Below are 16,013 nucleotides of genomic sequence, written 5' to 3'. Positions count from 1 at the left end.
CCCAGAGACCTTTTATTTCCTGAATATGCTACTTAAAGATGTTCAGCCACTAAGTAGAAGATCAGCTTCTAGTTTACATGAATTAGTTGTTTCTAATTCTATCACCAATAAGATGAGCATTATTTATTTGTTTGTTTATGAAGTCATTGATATTTCACGTATTCTGACATGAAAATTGGGTGGTGACATATCTCACTAATATCTCCTCGCACCAGCTCTCTTTCTTGCCCACCACCCTCGTAATCGGTCTGAAGAAGGGTCCTGACCCAAAACATCACTTATCCATGTTCTCCAGAGATGCTGCCTAACCCGCTGAGTTACTCCAGCATTTTAGTCCAGGGCCTGCTGTTATTTGTATTTACATTATCACTAATACCTCTGTTTTGTATATGGATGTTTCTATTATTTTCATACTACATACGATGACATGTGGCCTGTCAAACTTACACTGGCTTTCAGATAAATCCCATTCTCCCAGTGATTTCTCTTTCTCTTCCACATGCAACCCATCCTGCATCGACCAAGGCACATCTACACCAGAGGTAAATCACGGGAGCCAATTAACCTGCCAACTGGCATGTCTTTGGAATGCGGGAGCAATTCCCGGGCACCAGGAAGGGAAACGAACACTGGGCTGAATATGTGATCTCCACACACCATCTGGGTGGCCAGCACCAACATTGTGGTTACATATTATGTCAACAGTCGCCAGTTGACAATATTAGCATTACAACTACATCTTGCAAACCAAGAAATTGAACACCAGACTGATTCCTGGGATGTCAGGACTTTCATACGAAGAAAGACTGGATAGACTCGGCTTGTACGCGCTAGAATTTAGAAGATTGAGGGGAGATCTTATAGAAACTTACAAAATTCTTAAGGGGTTGGACAGGCTAGATGCAGGAAGATTGTTCCCAATGTTGGGGAAGTCCAGAACAAGGGGTCACAGTTTCAGGATAAGGGGGAAATCTTTTAGGACCGAGATGAGAAAAACATTTTTTACACAGAGAGTGGTGAATCTCTGGAATTCTCTGCCACAGAAGGTAGTTGAGGCCAGTTCATTGGCTATATTTAAGAGGGAGTTAGATGTGGCCCTTGTGGCTAAAGGGATCAGGGGGTATGGGGAGAAGGCAGGTACAGGGTACTGAGTTGGATGATCAGCCATGATCATATTGAATGGCGGTGCAGGCTCGAAGGGCCGAATGACCTACTCCTGCACCTATTTTCTATGGTTCTATGTAAATTTTATCAGGAATAATTGCATAAGTAAGTTCCTGGAATTATAATGGTAAATATTGATGGAACGAAGGAGAAGACAAAATGGTGGTCACTGGCTGGTCCATCTGGTGGGTGCTGACCTCCCTATTATCGAAGGGATCTGTAGAAGTTTCTGCCTCAAAAAGGTAGCCAGAATCATCTGGGACTCACACCACCCAGGACACACTTGCTTTCACTCCTGCCAACGGGAAGAAGGTATAGGAGTCTGAAAACTGCAACGTCCTGGTTCAGGACCAGCTTCTTCCCAACAACTACCAGACTCTTGAACACTAACTAAACTACAAACTGTCTTGGTTGCATAGGAACTTTTGTTTTGCTATTATTTTATTTTATTTTTTTGTATATTATGCTAGCCATAAGTAATTTGTTTGCAGATCTGTTGTGCTGTTACAAGTAAGAATTTAATTGTTCTGCTTTTGTGACAATAAAACACTCTTAGGCCCTTGAATATCAAATAAACACTAGTTAAATAAAAACATAATGAATTCTAGTTTATAACTGTGCTCCCAAACTCTTAGTAGGTTTAAGATGCTGCTTTTTCTCTTTGATTTTGTTCTGTCCTTAAATAAATTGAAACATTTAACTCATCCTGGATGTCCTGTATAAAGTCTGGAATGATCATCCTCATAGACATGATACCATTGCTTTAAACTTGTGAATGGAATACGTTGACTACCAAAGAGTTATATAAAGGGGGCATTGAACATCTATCAATTAGCAAACAGGGAGAGCCGAACAAAACCTGGATTTTTATCTAAAACATTTGCAGTAGTGTTGTTCTGCACATTAGATAAAATCAGGAGAATCGATTTTAAAATATTTTTTTACAAGATGACTGAATTTAAATTCTGTCGTCTTCAACAAGATTGCATTTCACAGAAGTCAAAGGGTGGCGATGGTGATGTTATTATCAACAAATGGTTCTCTGATATGAAGTTCAGATGGATGCAAGGTCTTAAATTATGTAGTTACTTAAGCCACCAAAGGCAGTAGGAATTTGGGAAAACAATTTTGCATGCAGGAATAAATGTTATGGAGAAAAGATTAAAGAGTGAGATATTCACTTATATTATCAGATTAAAGATCCAGTCAGGCTGCTATTTGCATTTAGTTATGTAAATCATGTCCATAGATTTACTTTTATCGTGACTTGTTCTACATGTTTTCTTTTTGATAAACTTGTTTGGAGCGAGTATTATGTATGTCCACAGGGCACAGTTCCTCAGAGTTAAAAGCAGGAGTTAAAAACTACAAGGTTACCGTTACAGAATGATCTATTGTTTTAAATTAATTACTGCTTTCTCAGATGATTGTTTTTGTTAATTTGAGTACGAGGTTGAAAGCGATGTTGTGGTGGCTGGCTCTGTTATTCACTCCCCCCCCCCCCCCCCCCCCCCCACACATCCCTTCCCATCTTTGAATTTTCAAATCCAAAATCTAATTAACCCTTTCCCACTTTCTGGCAAGTTATGGTTGCTGAATGTAATGACTTTTTAGTTCTAGTTTTGGAGATAGAGCATGGAAACAGGCCCTTCAGTCCACCACGTCCATGCCGACCATTGATCTTCCACTCACACTGGTTCTGTGTTCTCCCACTTTCCCATCTTGGGAACTAGAAAGCTGGATAGCAAAACAATTTCACTCTTCCACCTTCTAGAATGAGGTGTAAAATGGACTTTTGTTCAGTTAATATGAAAATGTCACTGTTTGTATACGAACACTACGATTGGTATAAATGGAGGCCTCAAACCTGGTATGACATGTTTTGCTTCAGAGAGCCAGCAAATCCACATGGTATTTGATGATTGAATTCTTGAAGATGATCTCGCATGTTGAGGTTGCGAGCTGTCAGTGAGTTTGAGGAAGGAGTTAGTGCAATTGGAATATTGTTGTTTACAATGTGGGATTGGTGGGATTGGTGGGATTTTGGAGAGTGAGCCTGGCTGATGCGGGATGATTGCATTGTCCAGGAGGATGGGCAGGTGGATCAGGTGAGGGTGGCCTGGATGAAGATGGTTCAGGAAAGAGGGATAGTGATGAGGAGGTCGGCTGTTATTGAGGAAGTTTGATGGGAAGGAAGAACAACTGAGAAGGAATGAGGCGATTAAGAGGCAGATCCAAATGAGCAGAAAGAAGAGGAATGGGGGAAATGCTGGAAAGGAAGGTGCGGTGATTGGGAAGCTAGAGGCTGAGATGTAGAAGGATCAAGCACCAACTGCTATTTTTGCTACTTTTATTAAATGGCAGTGGTTACATTGTAACTGCATTGTATTGTTACTTTGCTGTTCCTATTACATCCAGGCATAAGGCATCAACAAACCTCCAGGCCAGAACAATTTCACATAAACTAGTTCTGGTCACTCCTTTTATCAACAGCAATATAACAACAAATACTGCCTTTGTAAAATTGGAAAAAAGCATTCCAAAGCATTGCATCGACAGCTAAAAGCAAGACGTTACAATTGCTGTTAGCGATAAAAAGAAGGCTAAGCAACCACGTGCTGAAAGGGTCTGTGAGGTTGGCGCAGATGCGGAAAGGTTAAGGAAGGGAATTCCACCGTCTGGGCCAGTGTACACTGCTGGCACAGCCACTGACTGTGCGGGTAAGGGTGATACATAATACACCAGAATTAGAGGAATGCAGCGACCTCTACAAGGGCAAATGGCCAAAGGGGATTTCAGAAACAGTGAAAGACGAGGACCCGATATGATTTGTGTGCGAGGATGAGAATTTTAAATGGGAAACATACATTGCTATGGTAGGTCTGTATGGACCATCACGAGGAGAGCTCAAGACTTGATATGATTTATTATACAATCCACAGAGTTTTGGCTGAGCTTTAAATCTACGGATAGCGGTTGAAGTAAGACAGATGGAAATTATTGCTGGAGCCACACAGATATTGTTCAAGGCGACTGCAGCCGATATGGTGAGGCTTGGTGATAATGCAGAGGCGGAAGGCAGCAGACCAGGCAAGGGGATGGGAACGGCGTTTGGGGTGAAGACTGAAGGTCATGTTCAATTGAAGAAAATTTATGTAGGTCCAACGTGAGATCTCGAGAAGCTAGTCTAACACTGGAGAGGTTGTGGGAGGTGGATGAGAATCAGAACCTGGTGCTTGTAGACTCCATGTTTGCAGATGATGTTGTCGGTAGGTAAATGGGGAAAGTGGTGGGTGGAGACCATTGGGTGGAGAAACAAACATAACCAGACTGAGGGTAGAAAAGGAAACCTCTGTAGTGGTCCAGCACCAACTGGACATGTTGGGAGGTGCGAGCCAGGCGTGCAGAGACAGACTAGCTGCATTATCAGAAGTGTCATCCCTCAGATGAGACATGGACCTGCTCCCTCACTGCACAATAAAAGATCCCATATTATTTTCAGCAGCGGCTGGATATAACCTCCTGTGCCCTGGTCATTAATCACCCCTCAATCATTACCAGCAGAACATTTGGTATCACATTTCTGGCTCCCGAGCACTTTGGAAATTGAACAGTTGGTAACTGCCAATATTGACCTTTCTCCATATAACAGTGATTACAGTCATTAAGTACTCCATTGACTTTGAAGGGCCTTGGGGAGCCCTGAGGTTGTGGAAGGTTCCTGGAGAAATTCACGTCTTGTTTTGGCCAAGCGGTAGAAGACTTGGAATGCTGGTGTGCAGCTGTCTATGTGATTAATGGTGGAATGGCCAAGGGAAACAAGGCTATTCTGGGGGCGCCTGGGACTTTGGTTTGCTTCATAGCGGTGACCTGAGCGATACAAGTAACTTCCACAGCAGTAGAAGAGGGCAGCAGCTCCCTCAACTACTGCCTCAGAGGCAACTAATCTGTAGCTAATCAATGCTGGCAGTGTTTAGATTTTAAATGTCGCGTAGCCAAGTAGGAATTTTAAGTGCAACGTGAATCCTGCATCAGTATCAGCCTCAATAAGATAACAGTGTAAATATACCTTTGCTGCAAAAGTGAAGCTGCTTCTAAAACTATAATCGTAATAGAAAGGTTCCCTTAGATACGCCACCAAATCTTTTTTGTTTGTATAGTAATAAATCAATGAAGGGAGTTAAAGGAGGAAACATTTGAATACATGAGGTGCTTCAAACCTTCAAGAGATTTCTTCCTTCCAGTACGTGCCGTCCAGCTTATGCTATCAATCACCAGGCCACCAACTCCTCCCTACAGTATACCTACAGGTGCAACATCTCCCTCTTACACTGCTTGAAACATTGTCAGCTTTAACGAAATAAACAGAAAACTGCACAACCAGTAAATTCTTCCTGACTAGATTTCCGTAAATCAGTGAGTATAGTAAGCTTGTACTCGCTAGAATTTAGAAGATTGAGGGGGGATCTAATAGAGACTTACAAAATTCTTAAGGGGTTGGACAGGCTAGATGCAGGAAGATTGCTCCCGATGTTGGGGAAGTCCAGAACAAGGGGTCACAGTTTAAGGATAAAGAGGAAATCCTTTAGGACCGAGATGAGAAATTATTTTTCACACAGAGTGGTGAATCTCTGGAATTCTCTGCCACAGAAGGTAGTTGAGGCCAGTTCATTGGCTATATTTAAGAGGGAGTTAGATGTGGCCCTTGTGGCTAAAGGGATCAGGGGGTATAGAGAGAAGGCAGGTACAGGATACTGAGTTGGATGATCAGCCATGATCATATTGAATGACGGTGCAGGCTCGAAGAGCCGAATGGCCTACTCCTGCACCTATTTTCTATGTTTCTATGTTAATGAAGGGTGAAATGACTGTATTTCCAACGGAAGGGTCATTGCTGCCTGACCTGCTGAGTTTCTTCAGGGTTCTTGTGTTTTTATTTCAGCATATGCAGTAGTTGTGCGTTTCAAATCATTGATTACATTTCCTTATGGCACAAGATCAATTTAGCCCATCAGATCCATGCCAGTCCGTGAACCAATTCCATTGCCCACGCATTTAACTATAACCTATTCACTCTACATGTCCATCAACTTCAGCACAGTTGACTACCGCCCACCTGCACTGCGAACTGTGTCAATACAATAACATTTACAAAAATACAAGGAATGTACAATTTGTATCCTATCAAAGGTCTAGCGGAACACATCTAATGAGCTGTTCAATCAACGCACATAATAATAATAATCATATCTTTGGTAAATTTAATGTTTTCATGCATCTTTAGACACTGCCCAGCCCATCATCGGCTCTGACCTCCCTTCCATCAAGGGGATTTATCGCAGTCGCCGCCTCAAAAAGGCTGGCAGTATCATCAAGGACCCACCTCATCCTGGCCACACACTCATCTCCCCGCTACCTTCAGGTAGAAGGTACAGGAGCCTGAAGACTGCTACGACCAGGTTCAAGAATAACTACTTCCCCACAGCCATCAGGCTATTAAACCTGGCTCGGACAAAACTCTGAACATTAATAACCCATTATCTGTTATTTGCACTTTATCAGTTTATTTATTCATGTGTGTATATATATAATCTTTCAAAACTCTTTAGATTCTGGAGTAGTTCCTGAGGATTGGCGGGTAGCAAACGTAACCCCACTTTTTAAGAAGGGAGGGAGAGAGAAAACGGGGAATTACAGACCAGTTAGTCTAACATCGGTAGTGGGGAAACTACTAGAGTCAGTTATTAAAGATGGGATAGCAGCACATTTGGAAAGTGGTGAAATCATTGGACAAAGTCAACATGGATTTACAACAGGTAAATCATGTCTGACGAATCTTATAGAATTTTTCGCGGATGTAACTAGTAGCGTGGATAGGGGAGAACCAGTGGATGTGGTGTATCTGGACTTCCAGAAGGCTTTCGACAAGGTCCCACATAAGAGATTAGTATACAAACTTAAAGCACACGGCATTGGGGGTTCAGTATTGATGTGGATAGAGAACTGGCTGGCAAACAGGAAGCAAAGAGTAGGAGTAAACGGGTCCTTTTCACAATGGCAGGCAGTGACTATTGGGGTACCGCAATGATCTGGATGAGGGAATTGAAGGCAATATCTCCAAGTTTGCGGATGACACTAAGCTGGGGGGCAGTGTTAGCTGTGAGGAGGATGCTAGGAGACTGCAAGGTGACTTGGATAGGCTGGGTGAGTGGGCAAATGTTTGGCAGATGCAGTATAATGTGGATAAATGTGAGGTTATCCATTTTGGTGGCAAAAACAGGAAAGCAGACTATTATCTAAATGGTGGCCGACTAGGAAAAGGGGAGATGCAGCGAGACCTGGGTGTCATGGTACACCAGTCATTGAAAGTAGGCATGCAGGTGCAGCAGGCAGTGAAGAAAGCGAATGGTATGTTAGCTTTCATAGCAAAAGGATTTGAGTATAGGAGCAGGGAGGTTCTACTGCAGTTGTACAGGGTCTTGGTGAGACCACACCTGGAGTATTGCGTACAGTTTTGGTCTCCAAATCTGAGGAAGGACATTATTGCCATAGAGGGAGTGCAGAGAAGGTTCACCAGACTGATTCCAGGTATGTCAGGACTGTCTTATGAAGAAAGACTGGATAGACTTGGTTTATACTCTCTAGAATTTAGGAGATTGAGAGGGGATCTTATAGAAACTTATAAAATTCTTAAGTGGTTGGACAGGCTAGATGCAGGAAGATTGTTCCCGATGTTGGGGAAGTCCAGAACAAGGGGTCACAGTTTAAGGATAAGGGGGAAATCATTTAGGACCGAGATGAGAAAAACATTTTTCACACAGAGAGTGGTGAATCTCTGGAATTCTGGAGTTTAGAAAAATGAGGGGGGATCAGAGGGTATGGAGAGAAGGCAGGTACGGGATACTGAGTTGGATGATTAGCCATGATCATATTGAATGGCGGAGCAGGCTCGAAGGGCCGAATGGCCTACTCCTGCACCTAATTTCTATGTTTCTATGTTTCTATGTTTCTATATAACGGTATATGGACACACTGATCTGTTCTGTAGTCATGCCTACTATGTTCTGTTATGCAGAAGCAAAGCAAGAATTTCATTGTCCTATCAGGGACACATGACAATAAACTCTCTTGAATCTTGAATCATAATGACACCTTTTCCTTTAAATGTCAGTTGTATTAAATATTGGAGCCTGGTCAAAACTTATTTCTCAATCTGCACTATTCTGAGCAACTCAATAAAATGTCTGAAGAAGGGTTCCAACACAAAACATCAGCAATCCATGTTCTCCAGGAATGCTGCCTGACCCGCTGAGTTACTCCAGCATTTTGTGTCTATCTTTGGTATAATCCAGCAGCTGCAGTTCCTTATTATTACTATTGAGAGCAACTTATCTAGTTATTATCACATTGCTATTGTTGGGAGCTTGCTCTGCACAATTGGCAAACATACTCTAAACCTTGACAGTGTTTTGTCAGCTGGAGACCACTTTGGGTTATTGAGGTTGTAAAAGGTATTATATAAACGGAACTCTTTACTTTTTCGGGAAGAGGATGTGGTTGCATTCCAGCTGTCTCAACCAGGATTCAGGGACAGATAGCACGCAGGAATCTTTCGTTGGTATAAAAGATGCCCAAAGTGATTTTTTCCTTTTCTCAGCACAAGCTGACTTGATTCTGCTAGTTGGTGACACGGCATGCAGTTAATACAGAGAAAGTACACAAAGGCATTGCGCTCATCACCACTGGTTAATGAACAGCCTTGTGTTACAAACACCCCACCTTCTATTTTCAGTGAGACCTCTTTGTCATGGTGACTTTCTGCTCCTGATCAGTGTTTACGAACCCAGCTACAGGGGAAAGAGCATCAAGGAGAAGAGACAGAGAAAGTCGTGACACCTATACTGTATAACAGAACCACAGAATAGATTCTCCACATGGAGTTTTGTTGCAAGGTCTCCTTGATCTTTCCACAATGTGAAAGGGTGATTGTGAGAAAAAAAGTAAACATGATATTTGTGGCCAATATTATGTCCACTCTCTATCATTATCCATAGAGGAATCTTCACTGGATCGTGTTGCACCTCAGTTAACGATTACACTTGCATAAATAACTTTAAATGATTTGTTGTGTTTTCCCACCTACAAATATTAATTAAGTCTTTTTTCTATGAAGCGTGTTTGTAAAGTTTAATTCTAGCAGTGATTTTGAAGAAATCAATAGGTTGCCTTGTCCTTGACAATGTCACAGTCATGATTTGTGTCTTATAAGTGATGGTGAGGCTTTGAGGAATCAGGAGAAAACCTTTTCACTGCCGAATGCCGTGCCTCTGTAATGTCCTTGGTGTCATGTTGTTTATGAGGCTGGTCTTTCATGTACCCAGCAAGATGCTCAAATTAATTTCACTGTCTGCCAATACAACAAAAGCTCTAATGTACTGGTCATGGAGCAAGGACTGGTTACAAGTGCTTTCTCAAGTGCCACACAGAGTCATAGATAGAGTCATAGAGTCATATAGTGTTGAAACAGGCCCTTCGGCCCATACTGACCAACATGCCATGAGTCCCACCTGCCTGCATTTGGCCCATTTCCCTCTAAACCTAGCCTATCCATGTACCTGTCTAAATGTTTCTTAAAAGTCATGATAGTACCTGCCACAACTGCCTCCTCCGACAGTTCGTTCCGTAAACCCACCAGGCTTTGTATAAAAAAGTTACCCCTTGGGTTCCTATTAAATCTTTCCCTCCTCACTTTAAACCTATGTCCTCTGGTTCTCGATTCCCCTACTCTGGACAAGAGACTCTGTGCGTTACCCAATCTATTCCTCTCATGATTTTGTACACCTCGAGAAGATCACCCCCTCATCCTCCTGCGTTCCAAGGAATAGAGTCCTAGTCTGCTCAACTGCTCCCGATACCTCAGGACCTTTCCTGGCAACATGCTCATAAATCTTCTCTGCGCCCTTTCTAGCTTGACAACATCATTCCTATAACACGGTGCCCAAAACTGAACACAATACTCTAAATGTGGACTCACCTACGTCTTATATCACTGCAACATGACCTCCCAACTTCTATACTCGGTACTCTGACTGCTAAAGGCCAATGAGCCAAAAGCCTTTTTGACCACCCCATCTACCTGTGACGTCACTTTCAAGGAACTATGTACCTGCACTCCTAGTTCCCTCTGCGCCACAACACTCCCCATTATTCTGAAGAAGGGTGAAGAAGTCTGAAGAAGGGTTTCGGCCCGAAACGTTGCCTATTTCCTTCGCTCCATTGATGCTTCTGCACCCGCTGAGTTTCTCCAGCATTTTTGTGTACTCCCCATTAATATACTGAATTATTATTAGAAAACGAATAGAGTCATTTTAAACACGGTCACTTTAAAAATGACACATTTGACAGATAAATAGGTAATTGCAGCACCTTTAGTAAAAGAGAAATGAAAGTATATGGACAGAAGGATAAAAGGTTTTGGCCAACAAGCTGCAGCAGGCGAGTTGTGTGGATTTGGTAAGAAACATGGAGTCGGAGAAGGATTGAGAGATGGGCAGAATATTAATGCGTTTTGTGAAGGAATTCGAGTGAGGAAGGCTGAGGCTGCTTAAAGCTTTGGCAGTTGTGATGGGGCCACAAGGAGGGAGTGTCCCAACCAGAAAAGGCAGTGGGATCCAGGGCAGGAAGTGAATTTGGAGGAGGAGATGGCGGTGGAGGAGGAAGGGGGGCGGGGTGAGAGAGGCCCCAAGGGCTCTGAAGCCATATGAGGATTTCAAGGCAGCGAGGACAGGGATATAGTATAGTTAAGCACAATCATGGTGGGAGGGAAAGATGGTTTATTGAGACCTTGCAAGAGGGGAGGTTTAAGAAAAGGTCCACAGCTCTACAAATAAAACTGCTGGCTTTAAGTAATCATATTAATTTCAATGAAAGGAAGTCTATCAAAATCCCTGCCTGCTGTAAATAAGCACAAACTATATGTGCATCAGCAACTGCATTTCTGGGGCCTCCCCCTTTTATATTATCAATGTCTCATTAAGTGAATCCATGATTCATGTTGCTGCCTTCCCTGGCAGAGGCTCATACGGCACACAAAATGTTCTCTCCCACCTCAAGGTCAGACAAGCTATCTCGTCTCTTCTAACAACGGTGACTGCTCAGCCTCAAATAAATCAATCCATGACTCCTTCTGCACAGCATGACGCAAACTTCAAATGTAACAACGGGTCTGAGCTGTCTCACAAATGCGGCAACGATGTACCACCTCTCCCAGTTGTGCTTTAAGGTCTGCTCGTTTCAGGTGCTAAATCACCACAGACAACCTTGCTTCTCAGTTTTATAGGGAACAGTAGTCGTTACTGCATTGTCTCCCTGTGCTCTTCAGAGAAGTGCAGTCGATGACAACATTGTGGAAGTTGCAAAGTGGGGAAGTTGGTGATTTCTGACAATTTGAAGAAAGGGCCTCAACATGAAAGGTCAACTGTCCCTTTTCCAAGTTCAGATGTTGGAATTGAACCAGGATATTAAATGCAATGTGTGTGTGTGTTCGAAGCCATAAAAGAGGATTTGGGTTTAGGAGCAAGGAGGTCCTACTGCAGTTGTACAGGGCCCTGGTGAGACCGCACCTGGAGTATTGTGTGCAGCTTTGGTCCCCTAATTTGAGGAAGGACATTATTGCTATTGAGGGAGTGCAGCGTAGGTTCACCAGGTCAATTCCCGGGATGGCGGGACTGACATATGATGAAAGAATGGGTCGACTGGGCTTGTATTCGCTGGAATTTAGCATGAGAGGGGATCTTATAGAAAGATACAAAATTCTTAGAGGATTGAACAGGGTAGATACAGGAAAAATGTTCCCGATGTTGGGGAAGTCCAGAAGCAGGGGGTCACAGTCTAAGAATAAGGCCATTTGTGACTGAGATGAGGAAAAACCTTTTCACCCAGAGAGTTGTGAATCTGTGGAATTCTCTGCCACAGAAGGCAGAGGAGGCCAATTCACTGGATTTCAAGAGAGAGTTAGATTTGGCTTTTGCACCTATTTTCTATGTTTCTAACACCTGTTTCAGACACCGTTAATTTGCTGCATAGCTCAAGTACTTTTGCCTGCAGATTCCATACACGACCCTGACTTTGGCCACTGTTTGACACTTGCACCACCCCACCACTCTGATATTGGTGACCATTCCTTTGGTTGCTGGACCACAATATGTGGAGTGCCCAGAACCCTTGGCACTATTCAAAAAATATCAACAGGTGTTCTCCCAGTTTTCCAACCAAAATCCACCTCAGGTAATACTACTGAAAATACTTCCTTGCTGTGTATAAGTTGGCTGCCAGTTTACACTGTTCCATTGTAACAGTGACTACATTTCACTGTCTTAATCAATTGCTTGTAAAGTGCTTTTGGGCATTCTGAGATCATGAAAGTTGCTATATAAATGCAAGTTCTCGCTTCCATCCAACCATCAAAATATTTGTGTTGGAAAGGCCACATTCCTACTAATTCCAAAATCAGAGCAACAACACAAAATAATTGTGTACACTTCCTCAAGCTCCATAATCTAACCGAAGAGAAGCAGTGAGTGCAATAATTGGGAACAAAGTGAAGATTGTTTTTGTCTTTAACGGAGTTTGGGTAGTTTCATGCCTTGGGCGTGCATTTCAAGGGAAAAGTCATGATGTGTATCAGTATTCCCAAAATACATTACAGGCTAATCACCAATGATCGTCTGGGTAAAGCATTTGCTGCACCTGGTGCAAGGATCCAAGAGAAAATAATTCAGTGGTGGTCCATCATCAGGGAGAATCCAAGATTATCCAAAGGATCAGAGGATTGAAAAATTCATTATCAAATCTGAAACGAAGGAGATTTAAACTGAAATGGGTGAACAGGCATAAACTATTCAGCCCTTTGTGCCTGTTCTGTCATCCAATTATGCCATGACTAAAATGTAATTCCTTTGCATTCATGACTATGTGTGGTTTAGCTTTCCAAATGTAATTTAAATTTAGTAAACAGTCCTTTTTGCTGTGTGAAGAGAAACAAAAAAAAATGTATAATTAATTGGTTTCTGTCGGGGTGGGGGAACAGTTTCATCCTTGTCATCTGAAGGAAAATAAAGGGGCTGGCATAAAAATGCCAGGTTTGCCTTCAATGTACTCGATGCAAAATGATGCAAGAAGCTGGAGTCAGAACAACATAGGAGATCTTGGAGAATTGTGGGCATTTGTGGATTAGGAGCCAATGTCTTGTTAGCAAGAGCAGTGATGATGAATGAACCATGCATAGCCTGGAACACATAATAATTACAATATTGCAGCCATCTCGCCATATTTTCTGCGCTTTGCATTTGCAATGTCATTTGCCGCTGAGCATCAGAATTCTGCCCCCAAAAAAAGGTGCTTTAAGCCGCATTAGCACTGTTTTGCTGAACGGTTTGATTTACTGAGAATAATTGGCAATTTAGTGTATATTTATTTGCATTTAATGCGCTTGCAAAGCTGCAGCAGGTAAGAACTTGATTGTGCGGTCCTGGTGCCTATGACAATTGAACACTCTTATCTTGAGACCCGAACTTCAATCTATCCCTTGGCACCAAGCCACACGTCGCAGAGGAATAGATTGAAGGTCGGGTCACTCTGAGCAATTAAATTTAAAAGAGAAAATTGTCTAGCAATTCTGAATGGACTTTTTTTTCAAAGCCAGATGTATATGAGACTTGCTTGCCTTGACACCAGCTGAAAAACCAGGACATTCCCTCTAATCAGTTAATTAAAATCAATCCTAGCACTTAACAAATAACAGGGATCATCCTGCTAAGCTGGGTAGTCACTAAATCTTGAAGCAACATGAGATGTACAAGTACTGTGTATTGATATGAGCCAGAGTTGGTAATGGTGTTTGTGTTGATCAGCATCTATGCTTAATATTGTTGTCAAGGCAATGGGCGCATATTGAAAATAAGACGACAGTTCCCAATTTACCACACAGAAAACAAACTTCTGGAAACATGTAACTGGCTGCTGCTAAACAGCTCTGTCCGTTACCATGGAGAGCAGTGCTAACTTATTACGGCAAATCTGTTACCTTGAATGCTTCTCTTGAAAAAGGCCTTGCAGCCTTCGCACGACCAGACTCCATAGTGATAGCCTGAGGCGTAATCACTGCACACTGCGCAGTATCGTGTTTCCTTACTGGATTCCAAGGTGCCCGTTGACGGGCTGCTTTGCTCACTGGTGCTGGAGAGATGGTCGTTAGCTCGGCGCCGATTGTCGCTGTTGATTCTGCAAAATCACAAGAGAATAACAAGGGCGGGATGAGAACCAAGCACTGAGAGGCCTTGTGGGAAGAATGGGGTGCACGTGAATTGTACCTGCGGGGCTTCTTCCTCTAGGAACAGGACACTTTCTTGTGTTCTAATTATTTCAGTCAGGCGATTCTACAGTTTCAAAGGACTTTAATAGTGTACCACTGAGGGGATTAGAGAACATAGGAATAGAATTAGGCCATTCGGACCATTGAGTACTCCACCATTCGATCGTGGCTGATCTATTTCTTCCTCTCAACCTCATTCTTGCCATAGAGGGAATACAGAGAAGGTTCACCAGACTGATTCCAGGGATGTCAGGACTTTCATATGAAGAAAGACTGGATAGACTCGGCTTGTACTCGATAGAATTTAGACGATTGAGGGGGGATCTTATAGAAACGTACAAAATTCTTAAGGGGTTGGACAGGCTAGATGCAGGAAGATTATTCCCGATGTTGGGGAAGTCCAGAACAAGGGGTCACAGTTTAAGGATAAGAGGGTAGTCTTTTAGGATCGAGATGAGAAAATCATTTTTTACACAGAGAGTGGTGAATCTGTGGAATTCTCTGCCACAGAAGGTAGTTGAGGCCAGTTCATTGGCTATATTTAAGAGGGAGTTAGATGTGGCCCTTGTGGCTAAAGGGATCAGGGGGTATGGAGAGAAGGCAGGTACAGGATACTGAGTTGGATGATCAGCCATGATCATATTGAATGGCGGTGCAGGCTCGAAGGGCCGAATGGCCTACTCCTGCACCTATTTTCTATGTTTCTATGTATTCTCCTGCCTCCTCCCCATAACCTTTAACACCCTTATACTAATCAAGATTTTATCAATCATAAGTTCATAAGTTCGAGGAGCAGAATTAAACGATTCGGCCCAACGTCTACTCTGCCATTTAATCATGGCTGACCTCTCATTCCCTCTCAATCCCATTCTCCTGCCTTAACCCCATACCCGCTGACACCCTTACTAATCTTCACTTCAAATGTACCCAATAACTTGGCCTCCACCACCGTCAGTGGCAATAAATTCCACAGATTCATCAGTGTCCAGCTGAAGAATTTCCTCCTTATCTCCAGGTACACCCTTTTATTCTGAGGCCGTGCTAGACTCCCCCACCACTGGAAACATCCTCTCCACATCCTCTCTATCAGGGGTCTTTCATTATTCATTAGGTTTAACTGAGATCCCCCCTCAACCTTCTAAACTCCAGTGAGTACAGGCCCATCAAACTCTCCTCATGCGTTTACCCAATTATTGCTTCTTCTCCTCTGTTACCAATTCCCCCCTGCGGACATTGGACTTTGTCTCTGGAACTGTTGTACTATAATGCTGAAAACTATACTCTGAACTCTATATCTTTCCCTATCGTGCTTGAGTTTGGCTTGATTACATTTATATATAGTATATTATCTGATTTCATTGCATAGCATGCAAAACAAAGCTTGTTGCTGTATCTCAATGCAGGTGACAGTAATAAACCTAAATTTAAGCCAGTGGCCAAGAAACACTCTGCAGACACACCAATAAAACAGTCGGTA

At 42.7% G+C, this 16,013-nt stretch overlaps 1 protein-coding gene across 2 annotated transcripts in view; it reads right to left on the bottom strand.

Annotated features, from left to right (window-relative positions):
* Window positions 1-16,013, bottom strand: part of esr1 (estrogen receptor 1) — a 141,451-nt gene that overhangs the window by 115,206 nt on the left and 10,232 nt on the right. For both annotated transcript variants that reach the window (XM_033026167.1, XM_033026168.1), the window contains exon 2: window positions 14,249-14,445. In XM_033026167.1, the coding sequence (XP_032882058.1) occupies window positions 14,249-14,445 (197 nt within the window). The remainder of the gene's footprint in view (window positions 1-14,248; window positions 14,446-16,013) is intronic.

This window comes from Amblyraja radiata, chromosome 8 (assembly GCF_010909765.2).
Source record: "Amblyraja radiata isolate CabotCenter1 chromosome 8, sAmbRad1.1.pri, whole genome shotgun sequence".
In the NCBI taxonomy this organism is placed as follows: Eukaryota; Metazoa; Chordata; class Chondrichthyes; order Rajiformes; family Rajidae; genus Amblyraja; species Amblyraja radiata.
Note: the sequence above shows the minus strand (reverse complement) of the source record. Positions and strands in the feature narration are given on the sequence as shown.